The following is a 19,691-nucleotide window of genomic DNA, read 5'->3' on the forward strand; positions in this document are numbered from 1 at the left end:
TACACAATAAAAACATTGGTCTTTGACAATCCTTCAAATTTTAATTTGGAAACAATAACATGTCCCCTGCATTGCTTTTCTTAAAAATGAACATAGAAAGCCTATGCTACAGTTTTTCTCAGTCGCTTTGGTACATTTCTCAGATCAGAATTGAAATTCTAAAAACTACTTGTTCAATCTTCACATCATTGGGTCACTTGTGCACATCAAAAAAGCAGTTTTTCATTTCTTTCAACAAGTTGCAAATGCTTTGGTACATCCATGCAAATGATTATGTACAATTCTCTGCTCTTTCCTACATTATCAATTGTTTATGTCATGTTGATAAAAATGTATTACAATGGTTCTCTGTTGAATAGTCTCAGCCCCACAACATGTAGTTCATTGCATAAGTCTTTACATGCAAAATGGTTGAACAAGTTGTCATAATATGTCAAGCATACTTCTATACATTTCCAATATACTTTTTTTTCTAAATCTGCCCTAAATTGGTCAATTGCTCCCAGGTGAATCTTTACTTTCTCTAATGAAGGGAAATGTATGACGAATTAGATCAATGAACGATCAACCAGTTTACTGTTGATCGTTCGCTCAAAAGTGCATCTAATGAAGGTATTTGTGTAATGTGGATGAGAATTTGTGGACCAACAGACAGGAACATCTGGAAGTTTAGGAAGACTGCACTGTAATTCCTACAGTACTGCATGGAAAGTTTGTTGTTTAGATTGTCCTATGTTCACATTTCCAGTTTCTTCTTGTTTTTTTCTTTGTGCTATGCAGTGTTGTCTTTTCCTTTTTGTATCGCAATGCCATGGTCTTTCAATAAATAACAGTACAAACAGTAAAAGCGTAAATGTAATTCTTGTCCAGTCTCTTGCAATCAATCTCCCACATACAGTAAGGTATAACTTAAAATTTACAGTAATTGTCTTCAAAAATGTAGCCATAGTTTACATCTGAACATCCCTCCAGAGTACACTGTTATATTGACAACATGACTAAGCAATTTGACTTATCCCTACACAATGACACAAGGACTTTTTCTTATTCTGATGGCACTGACATGTTCATTGACACAGATATTTACTTTTGAGAGATTAACTAAGGATTTCGAGCAAGAGACTGGCTTTTGCAGGTAATCCATTGTGTTTTGCTAATTGTACGAATTGTTTTGAGAAATGCACTTACTATTTTGCAAATGTTGAGGATGATTCGAGAAATGTACCAAAGCGACTGAGAAAAACTGAAAACAAACAGTGACAATGACAGATTTCAATTGCAGTTTAAACCAATTTAGAGAGCCTTATTCTTAACACAGGGAAACATGACGTGGAGTCGACCCCAAGAAAAAAACGATTCTGAATCTATTATTTTTCGCAGGTGGGAGCGCCATATGCAGACGATGCGCTTTATTTAAGTGAGAGACTCTTTAGTGTTCGAAAAAATATTAATTATGTATAAAAATTATATTCAAGGTTCCATAGTTTCTGTTATAATAACCCTATGGTTAGACTATAAGGCTGATAATACAGGAGGTCAACCTGCTCTAGTTACTGAACATTAACTACAAACTATTGGACACCATGTCAAATAAGTCTTGGTGTGGCAGCATGTGGTTAAAAAGGACAACCAAAAAGTGGGTTGGCATTCTAACAACGGAAGGCATAAGTTATTATTTTTCAAGTTGTCTGCGATGCACCATCAACGTGGGTGTTGAATGCCCGGCTCAGAGTATGAACGTATCAGACTTGGCCCCTTGGCACACATAGCAGCGTCTTCCATCAGCACCCATTATAAAGCACACAACAGAAACTAGAATCGAACCGGCCGACGTGTCTCTCTACCGAGTGGTCCGGCGCTCCATGGCTGGTCTGGTATGACCCGTCCACACTGAAGCTCTGCCCTAACTCAGTGGGATTCAGACCAGGAGTGGATCTGATACCCACTGCACATACGTGATGCTCAGGCTAGTAGGCAGAGTAGAGTGCACTGTGGCTGATGAAGTTCATTTAAGGATAACGTGCTAATCTAGAGATAATGTTATTATTATATATATTTTTTTCCCATCAATAAATCGGTCAGTTGGTTGATTTTCTTTGGTTGACCGCAGCCCTACTAGCAACAAACATGACCTCCCAACCCCCGATCAATGGCCCCTCCTCTAGGTCAGCTCCAGTCCACCCCTGTACTGCTCTCAGTGCCTGTACAGGCACAGCTGATGGACATAGGGGTGCTCAGGGGCCCGCAGGAGGGACCACCAACACACGGTGGACTAGCCCACTCACATTCACACAAACACACAAGTTTACCTCGCCACATCCATGCTAAATAGGGACAATGACATTGCCAACAAAAGGTGATGCAGAGAAAATCACCATCTTACCGCGCTGCAAGGGAAGCACAGATGGGACCAAAATAAAAAACAGGAATTCCAGGAATAGAGACTGGAGAACATAGGTAGGATAAGGCAGGCTTCCTCCTTTGGCAGGCCACCATGTCAGTCACAAAGTGCTTTTGTGGCTTGAACTGGTGGACACAATTGACTGTTACCTTCAATACACAATTGACTTTGTAACTAATAAGGAGCTGAGCTTGGTGATAAACTAACCTCAAGGTTTGGCAAACACAAAGGCGGGCTATTTGCTATGAACAGATTTAACGACGAAGGAAGTTATCAGTGATAAACTTAAAGCACGCTCAGATTTGATCAATGCAGTAATTCACTGTACTTTAATGCGGTTTGTTTTTACCTTGATAAACAAGTGATGACAAAATGTAAATATGTTCTACTAATATATCAGATCTACTATGTGTCATCAGACAGAAATACAGGGTTGAGGAAGGAAGACGGCTTTGGTGGCTGGGATCGAAAGAGGCTATGAGAAAGAGAGAGAGACAATCTGCTTCCTGTTTACTAAGAGTGTATAGGAAAGGAAACGCAACCTCTGGCTGAGAGACACTGTAGGCACTATGACAGTGATCACACACACACACACACACACACACACACACACACACACACACACACACAGCTTTAGTCCAAGCCCTCTCCTCCAATCTCCTATCTCCCTTCTTCTGCTGCTGCTGTGACATCTGGCAACATGAGATTTCTTCATGCTTCCATATTTCCTTTGCTCTGGAAAGGCGCTCTGTTAGCACGGATAGGCTTAAGTACCAGCGGCAACATGCCCTCAACTGCTGAGGTCCTCAAATATCAGTGAATTTCATGATTGGACCATACTGGACCAGGTAAAGGATGGTATGCTTGTACTTTGGGCATATTACTTGCTCCCACAAAAGAAAAAGACAATTTTCATTAAAACAGCAATATAGTTAAACTAGTAAGATTACTACCCTTACCCAACACTGTTTAATGCTCAACAACAGTACCAGGAACTCATAGTTGGCTGCTGCCCAGTCAAGAGATGAACGGCAAAAGCTACTCTTCCATAAACTTTCAGGGAACGTTCAGGGAAAACTTTCAACGTTTCTGATGGAAAACCGGAAGTTTAACTTTTGTAAATGCAACCGGTTATGACGAGCTTGTAGTCATGGAGGGTAAAAGATGGGAACATTGTTTATTTGCTTTCCAGTGTTGCGTCACACCAACTAGTTAACAACATACTGACCAGACCAAATGACCCACTGCACCATGGTCTGCTGCAGAGACGCTCTGATGCTTTCAGTCTGCTATGTTAACACCGACTGTACCTGTAATCTCATAATCAATTATTTTTGAGTGCATTTTCCAGTACAACACAACACAACTCTCAACTTCTCAATTCGGTTGCTGCAACTACTTCACAAATGTGATAAATCTGCGCACCTAACCTTTTGCTAACCTGGCATCGCCTCTGGACGCAATTGGATAGGCCTACAACCAATCAGAGCAATGGAATGGTGACGCAGCTCTTCGACATGAAAAAAAAGATTTCTTATCAACCCTTTTTACGTGCAGTAGTTGTTCTTCTTTTAGAGAAAAAAACCCTTCCAGTTTGTTTAATATCGTCTTAAAAGCGTAATCAACAGACCGTTCTACACCATCTTTGTTGTTGCCTCTCTAGCTCTCCTCTGCACTGTCAAAGTTTTTATCCCGCGTCATATTAGATCAACGGTTGTGATTGGTCGGTATATCTCGTAGAGGACAAAAAAATATTTTTGCATTGGAGGAAGACCTTATCTTTGGACCAAACGGAACATAAGTTTGCGAGTTTCGTTTGGTTGCCAGGCTAACCTTTTGCAACACTTTTTGATATAAATGTGTTGCAAAATTTGCAAGGTGGCTGTGGAAGAGAGTAGAGGGAGAGGTGGGGCGGAATGAACCCATCAGAAGTCAGCACCCGTTAACTCTGCTTCTCACAATAATACAAACTGAACTGCATTAATTGCAGTTTGGCTTCAAAAACCACCTTGTTCACACTAAAAACCAAACAATTAATGGCAGCTCAGCTGCCATCAGGTAACTTCATTATGGCAACAAGTGCACTGGGGTTTGGAGTAAAAGCCGGCTAAAATAATGCATCCTTAAATTAGGAAATGACTGAAGTGCACTTTTTGCATAAATGACCCTTTACATACTACAAACTCAAAAGGATTGGAACTGTGTTTACATTCTTAACATTAATGTTCCTGCATCCTGTACCTATCACAGAAACCAAGAGCCAATCAATTCGGGGGTTGTGAGGAACATTGTGTTCAAATTATAACTTACAGGTAATGTCCCATAAATTAAATGTTTCCATAGTCGCGAAATAATGCATTTACGACAACCGGGGGTTTCAAAAAATTTAATTAAGAAAATGTATCCACGTTTGAATTAGATGGTGCATAATAAAACACCTGCTTTAGGTTGTTACATAACCACAAAATAGCCAGTCCAGAGAGGTGGAGCTGGACCAGGTCCAGAGAGGTGGAGCTGGACCAGGTCCAGAGAGGTGTAACTGGACCAGGTCCAGAGAGGTGGAGCTGGACCAGGTCCAGAGAGGTGTAACTGGACCAGGTCCAGAGAGGTGAAACTGGACCCGTTTCAGAAAGGGTGGAGCTGGACCAGGTCCAGAGAGGTGGAGAAGGCCTAGGTCCAGAGGGGTGGAGCTGGCCTAGGTCCAGAGAGGTGGAGCTGGACCAGGTCCAGAGAGGTGGAGCTGGCCTAGGTCCAGAGAGGTGGAGCTGAACTAGGTCAGGCTCCACCTCTCTGGCTCTGCAATAAGCACCACTCGTACATGTGAGACAGCAGAGGAAAAGAGCGCTTTGCCTTCTGATTTCTGATTGGTTCATTACCCCCCCTTCCCTGCTCTCTTACTAGCATAGCTACATGGGCACATTTTGCAACACATTAATTACAAAAGTGTTGCAAAAGTCAAGGCATGCAGTGTCCTTTTCAAGAGGTTTTAATCCTGAGTTGTGTAGTCATGGAAGATTGCCTCATGTTAAAAACTCATATGAGTACATGTGTGCACTGTTTGAAGCTGTTCTTTTCTGTGTCCTGAGTGAAGATTCCAAAAGTTATATTTTCCTTCTTATGTTCTTTCAAGCTCTTGCATTTTTGTACATTTTTACCTTCATACAAAGTGGATTTACAACTATTTAATTTTATACAGATAACAATTCCCAAATTGAAGTGCAAGTCTTGCAGAAATGTCAGGTTTAAGGCTGTGATAAACATTTGACTAGCCACTCAAACTCAATAACTTCATCAGGCCTCCTGGTCAAACATTCCTATAACTTCATGTTCAACTTCCTGTAACTTCATACATGAGTCATGACTATACCAAATAATGAGTTTAGGAACTATTACGAGACACTGAGTTTTCACTAGTGTGTCTGCCCGTCTCAAGCTACTTTAGGGAAAACCAAAGTATGGCAGACCACGTTGAGAAAGCAGAGCCCGGTGAACAAACACAATGACCGAAATGCATCTATGCATCCAAAATCCAGACAAAGACATCCCAATTTAATTAAGATATATTTGAATAGGGAATTTCCCTCTCTCAGGAGCGCCCACTCACGCACCAACACAAGTGTATGAGACAGTTGGTCACAGAACAACGATCTTCATGAGTCAGCAGAATTAGGCACATTCCCCTTCCTTTTACAGCGAGCGTGGGGGAGGGGGGAGGTGGGAGGACTGGAGCCGTCACCATGGAAACTATGGTACAGGAAACCTTTTCCGGTGGGGTCACATCTCAGACTGAAACAGATGCTCAGAGCCACACACAGATGAATGAGAGGCAAACACACAACGGGGGGATTGTTTCAGGTAAGATGAATCTAAAGAATCGAATCACAATGTTATTACGATTTATTAAAGACCACCACACAGTAGCAATGTCTGAGCAAGAGCAGACTTTGTGACTAATCATGCGCAACACATTTAGAAACGTTTAACACTTACCTCCTTATTAATATAAATGACCAGTAGCTCAGCACCAGCAGCCTAAATACAAGACCATATTTTGAATATGCCACTCAAAGACTGTACCAGTGTCAGATGACATTGCAGAGAATTCGATCTACTGTTAGGTGTGATCTCTGGTCTCATGTTAGTAATAGCCTGAATAATTAATAACAAGAGCTTCTCAAATGTCAAATATGAAGAAAAACTAGACTTGACTAGCAGTAAATCTCAGGGAAAATGCTGGGCTAAACCATATTTCCTTCTCATCAATCCAACAGAACAACTGTGCCTACCCTCAGCCTCTGCACACAGAGCTGATGAGCCATCCTCCACCAGCTTGAGGCTAATGGCATGCAATGTTGAGCTTTGGTGATAAAGTCAATTGGTATCAGTATAGCTCTGAACAGCTCAAAGGGCAGAAAGAAAGGCAGTAGCACTGCAATAACAAATGGAACAAGCGTTTGCTTTAAAGCTGTGCAGAGGTCACTCTATAGCTGCTAAATATGGACAGTTCAAATTGTTCAATCATGGTTATTCTAGATCGGCAACATACGATCCCATGGCCAGTGGGGCAGGGGTATGAGGAAGGTCACATCAACTGTAAGCAATGTAGTTACTACATTGCATACATACATAAATACATATTTATAAAAGAGTAAACCTATATTTTTATAAAAATAAACCAAATATACATATGATAGAGCAAAGTCTCCTCTATCAAACAACGTCTCCCTTTTAAAAGTATGTGTGTCATTGATAGTTGGGACAATATTGCAGCATTGTGTCTGTTTATTATTTTATTGCTATTTTATCTTTAATATCATAATCCAAATCATACCCATAACGTTTACTACTCTTACATCTTAATTCTGATATAACCCTATAAAGAGAACATACAGACTCTGTCTCTCTTGAACATAGCTCTCTGCCTCCTGCATATTGTCAATTGGAAGATATCTAAAAAACACGCAACAATATATTCACTCGTCAATATATGATTCGATCACAACTATGTTCTGTTCTGTTCAGCCAATTAATATGGAAAACAATGGCGGACACCAACAGACCTCTAGAACCCAAACCTCAGCATTATATCCCAAGATAAAATCATATCTTGATATCGTATCACAATATAGAATCGTGCCACCCAATCGCGTGGGCAGCATGTGGCTCAGGAGGTATAGCAGAGTGTTGAGGTGCCCCTGAGCATGACGCCTCATCCTAACTGCTCCCGATGAGCTGGCTCTTGCTTGGAATGGTTGACACCACCTTTGTTGTATGAATGGGTGATTGTTAAGTAATTTTGTACAGAGCTTTGAGTGGCCACTGGTTAGAAAACCCTTATACAGTAAATGCAATCCATTTACCATATGGAATCAGCACTGAAAATGTGGTATTATCGTGAGGCTGATTCCTGTCCCTGATATAAGCCTAGTGAGAGTCGTTGTGGTTAGTACCAATATACACGTTAAATATGATGATTATGTAGAAATATAAATATTATGTATCAGAATACAAACAAATAGAAACACGTTTTATCTTGACATGAACTTAATTTTATATCTTTATATCTATCATCAACTTGGTAATAGTTGATTGGTTGTTGTAATATACCTAAAAAATGGTCCTATTATAATTAATTGTGAATGATCTTTAAACAACCTAAGATTGGAACATTTAGTGGGCAGAAATCTTATTCCACTTTTTGACAAACTTTTATCTGACATAGGTTTGTGTTTAACAAAAGTTGGTAGATCCAAAATGAACTTAGTATGATATCAGGGCCTCCTTGTGGCACTGGCTGACCCACTTTCGTGGAACTCTCTGCTCCTCAAACACACACACACGCACACCGACACACTTTTCTTCTACATCAATACTATATGGTTTTAAAATAGTTAATATGAGAGACCATAGACTAAACCCCCATGTTAACAGTTCATGAAAGACATAGGCTTTCTTTTGTTCAGCATGTATGCATAATACAGCTCCTAATTATAATATTAGTAAAGTATTAGAGTACATTAAAAAATATTGTCCTTCATGATGACAGTCAGCTATTGGAACAAAGTATAAGGACCTGGAGCTGATTGGAGGCAGTGGACCCCGATTAACAATACAGGTTTCCAAAGTCAAAGGATTGTCTATGCAAAACAAATAACAGTAAGCTTTGTGTGACGCAGCAGGCCGGTTGGTTGGTCAGATTGACCTCTTCTTGTAGAAGTGTGTGTGTGTGTGTGTGTGTGTGTGTGTGTGTGTGTGTGTGTGTGTGTGTGTGTGTGTGTGTGTGTGTGTGTGTGTGTGTGTGTGTGTGTGTGTGTGTGTGTGTGTGTGAAAGAGAGTGAGATCCATCCATGCTCTGGAGGAAGGAACAATGGCATTCCTGTGCTCTGAGCTCCAGGTGGCTGGGGAAACCCAATCCCAGACCAAGCCTTGCTGGCACACAGAACACCAGGAACGCTGAATGTGACTACCTCCCTCCGGAGACATGGGCCAGAATACAGCTATTGTTCCAGACAACCACTGACCGACCACTACACCAAAGCCACTCAAGCATCATGATGCACCAGCACATGTTAATAACCCTCTTTTTTATATTTATTATATATGCAGATCACTCATTATATGTAGGAAATGAAAGCCCAAGCATATCATCCTTATCCTCCATTTAAAAGTTAAACTCCTGCTCAGTGAAAAAACTTCAACATCATCTGCATTGATGATAGAGCATCTACAAAATAGAAAATGAAGGCAAATAACGGAGCACCTCTGCAGCTGGAGTTCTGCACACATAACTGGTGTTACAGGAAATGCATCTGCATGCTCTGCAGCCTTAAAATGAGGAAAATGATTCATTTCCCGTTGATGCAAGTCCACCATGTTCTTAAAACAAGCAGCTGAAATGACAGCGGCCCAGTTCTAAGGTTTAAACACATACTGTTAATGTTCAGTTACAGCTATGTTTCAAGTCAGCAATGGTCCTGATTGAAGCAAGTGAACTTCTTATAGAATAGATTACTGTTATTTTCAAGTAGTTCAAAGTAAACCTCAAGGTTGGGCAGAAAGGCTGAAAGTATTTTAAATTACCATCATAAGCATTGACGAAACTTAGAACCTAATACTTCGGCCTAAAACCTCTACATCGCCCAGTTCCAACTGAAGAAAGTTTTTTAAGGATTTAGGATGTCAGGCTCTATTATTATTTGAAATGGAAAGCATTGCAACAGGTAGCAACAGCCTACATATTTAATTCAAACCGACTGTTTCTTTTGATCTGAAGCAGCAAAGTATAACTACGCGAAACGATTGTCTTTTCACAATGGATAATTACATAATGTCTTGTTAAAACATGCTTATAAACGACATCTCATTCCATGACACTACAGACTATCTGTGTCTGTATTCATAAAGGTCAGATAGATAAAAGAGAACAATCTGATGATAGTCATGCAAGGATATTTTACCCTGTTGGTGCAACATCGGGATTTAATAATAATGATAATAATAATAAGACCAAAGCATTTTCATTGGGAACCCAAGGCTAGCATTTTGTCACACACAGAATACTATTTCATAGATCTCCGTCCAAAAAGACCCATGGTCCCCTGCCCACTACCGTGAGCGACATCCATCTCTATCAAGGATGTCTCGGTAGTATTCAACATGAAGCTGCACCTTGTACGTGTCACTATCTCTTGCATTTGAATACAAGTGGTAAATGGACTGAATTTATACAGCGCTTTTTTAACCACTCACCCTTTCATACACACATTCGCGGCGGTGTCAACCATGCAAGGCGACAGCCAGCTCTTCTGGAGCAGTTAGGGTGAGGTGTCTTGCTTAGGGACACCTCGACTCTCAGCTAGGAGGAGCAGGGGGTCGAACCAGCAAACTTCCTGTTACCAGCCAACCCGCTCGACCTCCTGAGCCACATGCTGTCCCAATACAACGGTAACGTCAGGCAGACCTGTCCGTACCTCACTGGCACTTCACTTAACTGTAAGCAATTCAGATTAAAGTGGATGACACCCATATGAAGATCCAACCTCAAACACGACATCCCTAATCGCACTTCATTCCCGTTGTTTTGCCTCTTTCAATATTAAGAGATGGATGTGCTGATGTGTCTCTCGCCATACACACTAACTGTGCCCAACAAATAACGACCTTGTTCAACAAATCTGTCGAAACCTCCGCCAAACAACAAGCTTGATACATGTTATTATCTCACCTTGAATGCCACGTCGTTGTTTAATCCAGTGTATGATGATGAGAGCGACAGGAAGCTAGCTATGTGCGTGTTCCTCCAGCCTGGAACGGTGTCTGCTGTGAGCTCTCGGCTAGGACGCTAGCTAGCTTAGCCCGCTAACGGCCAGTGGAGAGCCAGCCAACGGCGAGAAGAGAGCCGGCTAACGGCGAGAGAGAGACAGCTAACGGCGAAAAGAGAGCCGGCTAACGGCGACAAGAGAGCCCCCCTCTCGGTCGACGTCTCGGCGGTCTGGCGGATGGAGCTCAATCTCAAAGATTAATCCTGGGACGGTGTGAAGGCTGGGGGTTGGAAGAGCGATGTCTTCTTTTGTCCTAACATGTTGTCAGAAAACGCCTTCGTTTAACCGGTAGAGCGAATACCGTGATTTATATCTGCGTTCACGTTATAATGCGTTGTAATTGCGCCTAGCGGACGACCTCGGCGAGATGAAGAAGCCCGCTGTGCGGCGCGCCAGTGATGGGTCCGAGCTGCTGATGTGCACCGCAGCCAGAGGCAGCAGCATCATCATCCCAGCCCCCCCTCCACTACTCCAACCCGGAAGAAATACTGCATTACTATTAAGCTGTGTGTTTTGTCATGAACACATTGTTATTCATGTGAATTGCGTGCCTTACATTTGTTCAGCCGGTAACACACGGATAATCCAATCAGTTGAAAATATGGATGTTTGCCTATAGCTATGGATGTCGGCACTAAATTAAGAGAGAGAGAGAGTGTGCGTGTGTGTGTGTGTGTGTGTGTGTGTGTGTGTGTGTGTGTGTGTGTGTGTGTGTGTGTGTGTGTGTGTGTAAACACTATGATGAGTAGAAATGGGTTGGTTTACTGCTACCCTATAAAGAGATCAAAGTTTTACGGCTAATTCTCGAGGCCTTCTCTGTTACAACCAAAATAACTCAACACTTTCTCGCTGCTACCTGTCTTAGCAGCTGCTGCATAAACAGCCCCCTTCATCACAGTTTATTACTCTTGTAATGAAACCATGTAAGATTGAACAAGCATCCAGTGCCTGATAAAGTAAGCTAGTCCTTAAAGTCACTCTCTTCATCTAAGGGAAAAGCAAACATTCATAAAGGGGATACTCACACAGGCATTGTAAATATACAATTTACAATGTAAGTAGAGTCATCTTAATGTCTACATAGACCCTTTGTCTCAATTACACTTTGATAATTTGTCTTATAAAGTCTAAATATAAAGGTTATGTATTTGTCCTCCCTTGTTAATGTAAGAGAGCTTCTGACTTGATTTGAGCCAACTAAGTTGTTGCAGTGGCCGTTATGATCCAGTTGTAAATTTGCAGAAGTTGTCTACTGACATTGTACATTGCCACATAAAAATGACATGAAACATATACACAAATACCCCCCCCCCCCCCCCCCCCCCCCACACACACACACACACACACACACACAGACATGTGTGTGAGCAATACACATATTACATTTAAACATATTCCACGCCATTCAATGGACTCTTGGCTATAATCAATAGGCTTCGCTTCAGGCTTTTTTGACCCACATTCCCCCCAGACACTGGAGCAGAACGCTACACCAGCTAATTTACATAATCCACTCCTCAATTAAGTCCATGGCAAAAAGTGCCTGCGACCGATGCGAATAGTTACGTGTCCATTTGAGCAGGGAATTACGATATTTTTCATGCGGGGGGCATGTACGTGAATTACGTAAAACATATAGCATATGTATATCACGTTCATACGTTTTAATCAAATGATAGAACCACACTGTAAACCCGAACTTGTTGTTTCAACTTAAAAATTTGAGTGTCCAGGCTGCCTTGAAATTGTATGTCAAGACAACTAAGACAATAAGTTAACTTAAATAAGTATTGCCATTTGACTCAACTACATCTTCAGTCCATATTACTTGAAACCGTTAGGTGACATAACTTAACCTCGAGTCAATACTACATAAATTCAATAGTTGATTAAACTTAAATAGCATTACAAGTAACTTATTTTTTTGTTGATGCAACTACAAAACTAGTGAGTTCCACTTACATTTATGAACTGATTAAATATAAATCATCTACCATGTGTTCGGATTAAAAGATTTTAGAATAACACTTGACTGACTGTGATGTCTAGGGGCCATCCCCCAAATCATGATGGTTGACGTCTTTATAATGTAGGGGGTGTTTGGTTCCACAGTTACTCCACACTGGCAGTTTACAGCTTTTACAGCTTCAACTTTTAAGATAAAACATTTATACGTGGTTGCTATTGAGCTCTGGCGGCGTCTATAGTTATACTTTATTTATATGGGTGGTGGAAGAGATGTGGCAGTCCTAAAAAATATATGACAAATCATGAAGGATGGCTCAGCAGCTCTTCTGGGAATAAGACCTCACCTCAAAGCACATCTACGAACACATTATCAAATTGTGCTTTAATCTTGCATTTCAAAAGGTACTAATCCTAATGTTCAATAATTGCTAGTGTGTTATTGAATAGCTCATATATAGTGAATAGAGAATCTACTGTCCCCTATTAACAACTCTTGTTTTGGCCTTGTTCATTGGGGATGGCCAATGGCATCAAATAATGCAGCCCTGCAAGGCTCTAATTGTGATAAAGGGCTATATGAACATAATTCACTTAAAGTGGTACCTTGTTGCTATATAGCTGTCTGAATCCAAACTGGCCCTGACATAATGTTTGTATTGCAGTTGAAGCATTTTAATTGAGGTTGTGGTTTTGTCTACATATTAATTTGTTGTGTAATGCAATTAGAACAAAAACGGCAGATGCTTAGGTATAAGTTCAGTCTTTGAGATCTCTAAGCAATTATGGCAAATATAAATCGTGTGTTTGCCTATTTGCGCGTGTGTGTGCATGCGTGCCTGTATGTGTGTGAGTGAATAAAATTATCTTCGATTTAATTTTTAAAAGCTGACGGTTTTATGCAGATCATCCGTTAAACTTATTTCAAGCGTTTTACTTTAAATTACTAAAACGAGATCAAGGGTCAGATAAGAATAGCACAACGACAGAACGGTTCAAAAGCTCACTGCTCAGCGTGTCGCAACTACGCCATCTACTGTCGGATACTCCAATTCACAATCACCATCAATTACGCGATTCTATTTTACGACACTGACTGGAAATGCAACAAAAACCTTATTTACGGCACACGTTTGAAACATTAAATGGGAATCCCACCGTCTGGTTTGTTGTCGATTTCCACAACAAATGGCATCTCCGGTTCCCCCTAACAATTCCACCCCAAAGACTGGTTCAATACCTACATTGACAGCCGGCAAAATACTGCTTTTAGCCAATAACTCTGCTGCATTTCGAGGTAAGAAGCGTTCATCTAGTCCAGCAACCTGCAGCTCACCGCAAACCAGTAACATCATCGGCAAAAAGAAAAAAGGACCATGCACGACAACCCCAACGCCAGCACAGGTAGTCAACATAGCTGGCCTACTAACTATTTTCTATTTCACAATGTGAATTTATCTTGGTTCCACGTAGTTGTCGGTGATCTCAGATATGTTTTTTGTTGGGCTGCGCCTGCTATCCATGGGACCTTGATCTAATGAAAAGATACGGGTTATGGGATGTGAGCTGAAATAATGTTCTCTTTTAGATGGTCGCACCAGAGACCTTGACAGAAATCAAGGTAGTCGGAAAGGTAGAAGGTAACGTTAGTCAAACCACTACTGAACTGACGGCCAACACTCCATCATTCAAAGCTCCTACATTCACGGTAAGCATAAACCCATCATCTGATTATGTAGACATACCTCTTGCTTATTCCGAGTCCTATCAAACATCACCATACGTGCTCTCCCAAAAGCATTCAGGGATTGGAGGAGCCGCAGCAGGCAAGAAGAACAGGACCTGGAAGAACCTCAAACAGATCTTGGCTTTGGAGCGGACTCTACCCTGGACTGTCAATGATCCCAACTGTGAGTTTCTATGCTTGTGGTTTGATATAAGGCCAGTTTAAATTGAAATTGGACTGTGAAAGGATTTGTATAAGACAACATTGATAAGAAACCTTATAAATAAAGATTAACTTTAATAAGATTGCCAGATGTCTAATGGATTATCCTTGCATTCCAAATAACTTGATTAACTTATAATACAGTACAAGGAAGTTGTAATTATATTCGGTGCAATCCCTTTTTATTCAGAGCTGCAGTGTAAAACACAGTAGCCCTGCAAACACATGTTCATTCCCATCTTTGTCATCTCGGTTCACAGACTTCTGTATTGATGCTCCCCCTTCCTTGAAGCCAGCAAAGAAATACTCCGATATCTCTGGACTTCCTGTGAGCAACCCCCAATTCACATGCTAAACAATTGATTAGATTATTGTTGTGTTCTTGTAGTAAAAAATATTATTTTAAAAGTAAGAATTTACCTACTGGTTTACAAAGCCAGTGCTCAGTGACCGACAAGTTGGATACTTGTGATGTGACTGGTCAATGTAATAAATTCAAGGGTGCGTATCTCAATTTATAATTTGGGGCTGGGGCAAAAACATGGCATTGAGCATTTTCTGAAGGGGACATAAATAATATCTCCAACGTATATATCAAATGAAGTGCTATAAATACACACAGCTATTAATAGTATCTTAAAAAATATTTAATTATCAATTTTAGGCCATCACTATTCATATTTACAGATTTTAACAGAGCAACACATCCAGAAATGCATTAACAAACATTCTCTTAAAATTGGTATAGAGGCCTGTTATGAACCATAATGGGTATCAGGCGTAGCAGGGTAGTAACACAGCAAAGGGAATTTAAATTAAAGGTCCCATGATATGCCACCAGGTGTGGGTTGATTATCCGTTACAAGCCGTTTTTGAAATCTGTCCCTTATGACATCACAGGTGGGCGTGTCCACCTAGATGTGTGACAAATAGATGAGCAACATTTGCTACAGTCTACTCGGTAGGCTGGTAGACTGATCTATCCAGCAGCCAGTCAGCCAGACTCTGGTGCTGGCATACTTGCTTGGCCTAATTGCTGATCAGCTACAGGTGTTCAGCACAAATGGAAAGTAAACTATTGGTCACATCCGTGGCAGTATATTAGACCAATGAGCAGGATATTCTCCATTACATAAATTATTTATTGTGGGGAGACTACTTCAGAAGTTGAAGGGGACAGATTATTTGATCAATGGTTTATAATGTTATCACTCTCTATAAGACTTTTGAGTGTTTGACATTAAGCATGAACTTTTCTCCTCTTTGTTTTAAGGCAAACTATACAGACCCGCAGACCAAACTACGCTTCACTTCTTCAGAGGAGTTCTCTTATATTCGCCTGCTCCCCACCGATGTCGTCACTGGCTATCTGGCCCTTAGAAAGGCCACATGCATTGTGCCCTAACTGCCTAAGAGGGACCATTAACATACGACTGGTTGACGGTCTACAACCATTGACTTCTATGTTCCTGCGGGAGGCCCATGCCTGGTATCAAAAGAGACCAGGCAGCACCTGAGCACAGGCTGGAGCTCAGACTGGCCAAAAAGAGACAGACCAGGTGTTCTGCGCTACTAAGGTACCAAGGCCACGACTGATGTCCCAGACTGGCCGGGACAAAGCAGGGGCACTCAAAGTATGGTTTAAATATAAATGTTTCAATGAAGGGTTGAGGCATTTTGGATGTGTCAATTTCTGCTGATTAAAACTGGACAGTGTTGTTTTTAGAAGACATGTGATTTAAATGACTGATATCTGTCTCAGAAAGGATTTGGTAATTCCATGCAGGCATTAAACAAACTACTGTAAATAAACAGGGTTGTATATTCAAATGCTGATCTCCAGTTTTTAAATATTTCAACAGTGGTTAGCACTGCTGCCCCATAGCCAGAAGGTCTTGGGTTTGAACCCTGTAGTGGGCGGTACATATGCCATGTTCATGTGGGTATCCTCCCACAAAACACCTCAAGTTATACTCCTGCACTGCCCATTACCAAGACAATGACCCAATCACCGGAGTTTGTTCCCGGGCCCTACCCAGTGGCAGCCCACTGCTCTTAATTAATGAGTCCATTGGGGATTAATTAAGAGTTAAGTATCATAATTAACATACCCTTTCAAAGAAGGCTGAATCATTAATTGCAGAATCACGGTAATAAAAAATGCAGTACTTTCATTGCAGGGTAAAAAGTGAAACATAAAAATTGCACCAGTACAGTAGACTACTTGAATGAACAAACTCAATGCATTGTTAATGGCCTTTGTGGATAATAACAATCAGCCTTGAAGCACAATGTTGGGGAATGTAATTTAATGGTCGAACTTGAAATACATGAAACTCACAAGCAAATTGCAATATCCGTGGAATATTTGGATAATGCATTTCTTGAAGTTCACATGGTTTTCAAGAGCAGGAGCTGAATGGTAATTTTCAGTTTGAAAACTGAACACCTGGTGCATAAGGCCAGTGTTCTCACATCTGAGTTACTATATGTAGCCTTGCCTTTGGGCAATCTGCCATTCGGCCTTGAGACCATCATGATCTTGTGACCTCACATTCGGTTTCGCTCCACAGGTTTAGTCTGGATTTAACCCTGGTCTAGACCTTTAGCCGCCCACATCGATTTCCTGAAATTACATTGTAATCGGAGCCAATCAGGGGCCATGTCGTATTTGATGACGTCAAATATGGGCCACAGCTGGAAAAACCGTAATGGCATCTCCCGAAGCAACAAGAGATTACGTGACATTGGTAGAGAAAACGCAGCCATGAGGGCTGTTATTACAGAAACAGACTCGATAACCACTATAAAATATGTAAAATAAGAACAAGAGTAAGCTACAAAACATGGAATAAAGGTCATCGTGCGTGCTTGCTTTTTGCTGGCCCTGTTTTTGGGTTACTGTTTTTGGCTGTTGTGTTTGAACTCTTCTGAAGGTGAGCCTTTATGAAAATCGATCCATGAATTCAACATTCACCTCCGACTTGTATGCGGAAACATTACACTTGTGTCAGACGAAAACAAAATTTGACAATTTCATGTCGTGAGTAAGCCTAGCATCTTGTGTCAGTGAGTTAGCTGGTTGGCTAGCTACTCTTTAATTGAATAACAGCGAAACAAGTGTGAAGAAGGAGGGGAGAGACGAAGAGGAGGAATGGCCGTGCAGGTGGTTGGACGACATGGCCAGGGAATTCACAAGGGCTTCATGAGAGGCAAAGGGTCACCTGAGGGAGTCTGCTGTTAGGAGAGAAGCAGACATGGGCATAACTCTCATCTGTGTTTCTACTGCTGCAGGATGTGTGTCACAGGTCGAGGTTCGAGAGGTGAACAAATATGGTGGCCCCAATACTCCAGTAGCTGTCGACAATGAAAACGCCCGGGTTCTCCAGCAGGTCACACTGGAAAGCTTTCCATGCTCAATTTAAACTGTTAAGACAGGAGTTAGCACATGCAGTGGGGTGGTCGATTTTGGCTAAAGCGCTACAACTGGTAGCGCTTTAGCCAACTACCAACTGGTAGCGCTGTGTGCCCCACAGACAATGGCCGGAGGGTAGATGCAGCTATGGGGCTTTAGTTGCTTTGACGTAATGAACTGAGTAGTCGGTGCCTAAGGTCTGGGGAGCTGATGCAGTCTTTGGCAAATGACATTGAGAGCCTGACCCGGCGGGCGTATGTCCACATAGATCCAGGCGTGCATAGGGAGCTGCCACGGGATCAGTACATCAGAGCCCTCTTCCCCACAGGTACAGCTGCAGCATCCACAGACTTTGAAGGCGGCCTTGGAGATGGTGGTTGAGTGGGAGATTGTGTTGGGCTGCTCAGAGGAGTGTTGGGCTCCCCTCAGAGGAGGAGAAGCCGGCATGGGTGGCTGAAGTGACTCAACTGTTAAGGGCTGTGTCAGTACAGACAGCATGCAGCCCACACCTGCTGTCTGGACCCCAATCCCACCCCTAACCTCATCCTCAACCCCAACACCAACCCTACCTTCTCAAGCTTCACTGAAGAGAGGAGTGGAGCCAGGCTCCACTCCTCCCAGAAGCAGAGGACAACCTATCCCAGCAGCAGGGATAGCTGTGGCAGCTGCTGCTGGAGTTTCATTGCAGTTTTGCAATGAGTGAGGTGGAGATGGGGAGGACTCATCTAGTGCAACATGTAATTGACACATGCAATACACCACCCAACAAGGGGTTGTCCTTGCTGCCTCCTTATGGCATGTGATCAAGCTGTGTGGAACACGCAAGCCGGCAGACAGCATCAGGCCCTCCGACAGGCCCTGGGCAGCAGCAGTCGTCATAGGCCAAAATAAGAATGTGGACTGATGGCTATGCTCAGACTCCAAGCCGATGGATGGGGTACCCAGGAAAGATTCCTACCCCCTGCCACACATGGACGAGTCTGAGGATTTGGTCTCGGCATACTCCTGGTTCTCCTCTTTGGACCTCTGCAGTGGGTATTATCAGGTACCTCTCTCCCCAGAGGCCAGACCCAAGACAGCCCTCTGAACCGGGCGAAGGCTGTGGCAGGTCAAGGTCCTCAGCTTTGGACTTTGTAATGCTGGATGGAAGGGTGCTTCCTGGTGTTCCCCGTCATCAGTGCCGGGTTTTCAACAAGGCTGAGTGTTGCAACTCTGTCACCAGCAGGGAGCTCTTCCGAATGCTGCTGTCAATCAGGCACTTCAAGAACTATCTGCGTGGCCTGCTCTTAATGAGGACTGACCACTCTGCTCTTCAGTGGTTCCTGACATTCAGGGAGCTTTAGGGGCAGGTACCAGACACCTGCAGACACCCTCTCACACCGGCCATGGGCTGAAGACAGGTGCTGCTGCTGTGAGCGGAGGGAAACCCGTGGGAGAGAGCTGCATGAGGAGGAGGTGGAGTGTGCTGCAGTGTGACCGGTTAAGGTGCTCCGGTGTCGGGAGCTGCAGACAGTGGACGTGGCAGAGTGGAGACAGTAGCAGGAGCAGTTCACAGACCTACAGCCCATACTGCGGTGGAGGCCCAACAGTGACCACCATGGGAAGAGGTGGCTGTGTTCCCCACGATGACCAAGCATCTTT

General features: G+C 42.4%; 2 protein-coding genes across 2 annotated transcripts in view; one reads left to right on the plus strand and one right to left on the minus strand.

Moving 5' to 3' along the window:
* Nucleotides 1–11,139, minus strand: part of galnt1 (UDP-N-acetyl-alpha-D-galactosamine:polypeptide N-acetylgalactosaminyltransferase 1) — a 46,534-nt gene extending 35,395 nt beyond the window's left edge. Inside the window, exon 1 of the mRNA XM_079743992.1 lies at nucleotides 10,626–11,139. The gene's annotated coding sequence lies outside the window, so the exon portion shown is untranslated. The remainder of the gene's footprint in view (nucleotides 1–10,625) is intronic.
* A 2,687-nt stretch (nucleotides 11,140–13,826) lies between these two features.
* ino80c (INO80 complex subunit C) lies at nucleotides 13,827–16,416 on the plus strand. Its single transcript, XM_079749858.1, has 5 exons — nucleotides 13,827–14,091; nucleotides 14,276–14,395; nucleotides 14,486–14,597; nucleotides 14,896–14,963; nucleotides 15,909–16,416. Exons 1-5 carry the CDS (start codon nucleotides 13,876–13,878, stop codon nucleotides 16,038–16,040), a joined length of 648 nt encoding a protein of 215 aa, XP_079605984.1. The 5' UTR covers nucleotides 13,827–13,875; the 3' UTR covers nucleotides 16,041–16,416.
* Nucleotides 16,417–19,691: the final 3,275 nt, after the last annotated feature.

This window comes from Pollachius pollachius, assembly GCF_949987615.1.
Source record: "Pollachius pollachius genome assembly, chromosome: 1".
NCBI classification, from domain to species: domain Eukaryota; kingdom Metazoa; phylum Chordata; class Actinopteri; order Gadiformes; family Gadidae; genus Pollachius; species Pollachius pollachius.

Coding starts and splice junctions, on each gene's coding strand:
- ino80c (XM_079749858.1), top strand. CDS start 13,876: ATGGCATCTCCGGTTCCCCCTAACAATTCCACCCCAAAGACTGGTTCA. Junction 14,598..14,895: donor GACTGTCAATGATCCCAACT/GTGAGTTTCTAT, acceptor CTCGGTTCACAG/ACTTCTGTATTGATGCTCCC. Junction 14,964..15,908: donor CCGATATCTCTGGACTTCCT/GTGAGCAACCCC, acceptor CTTTGTTTTAAG/GCAAACTATACAGACCCGCA.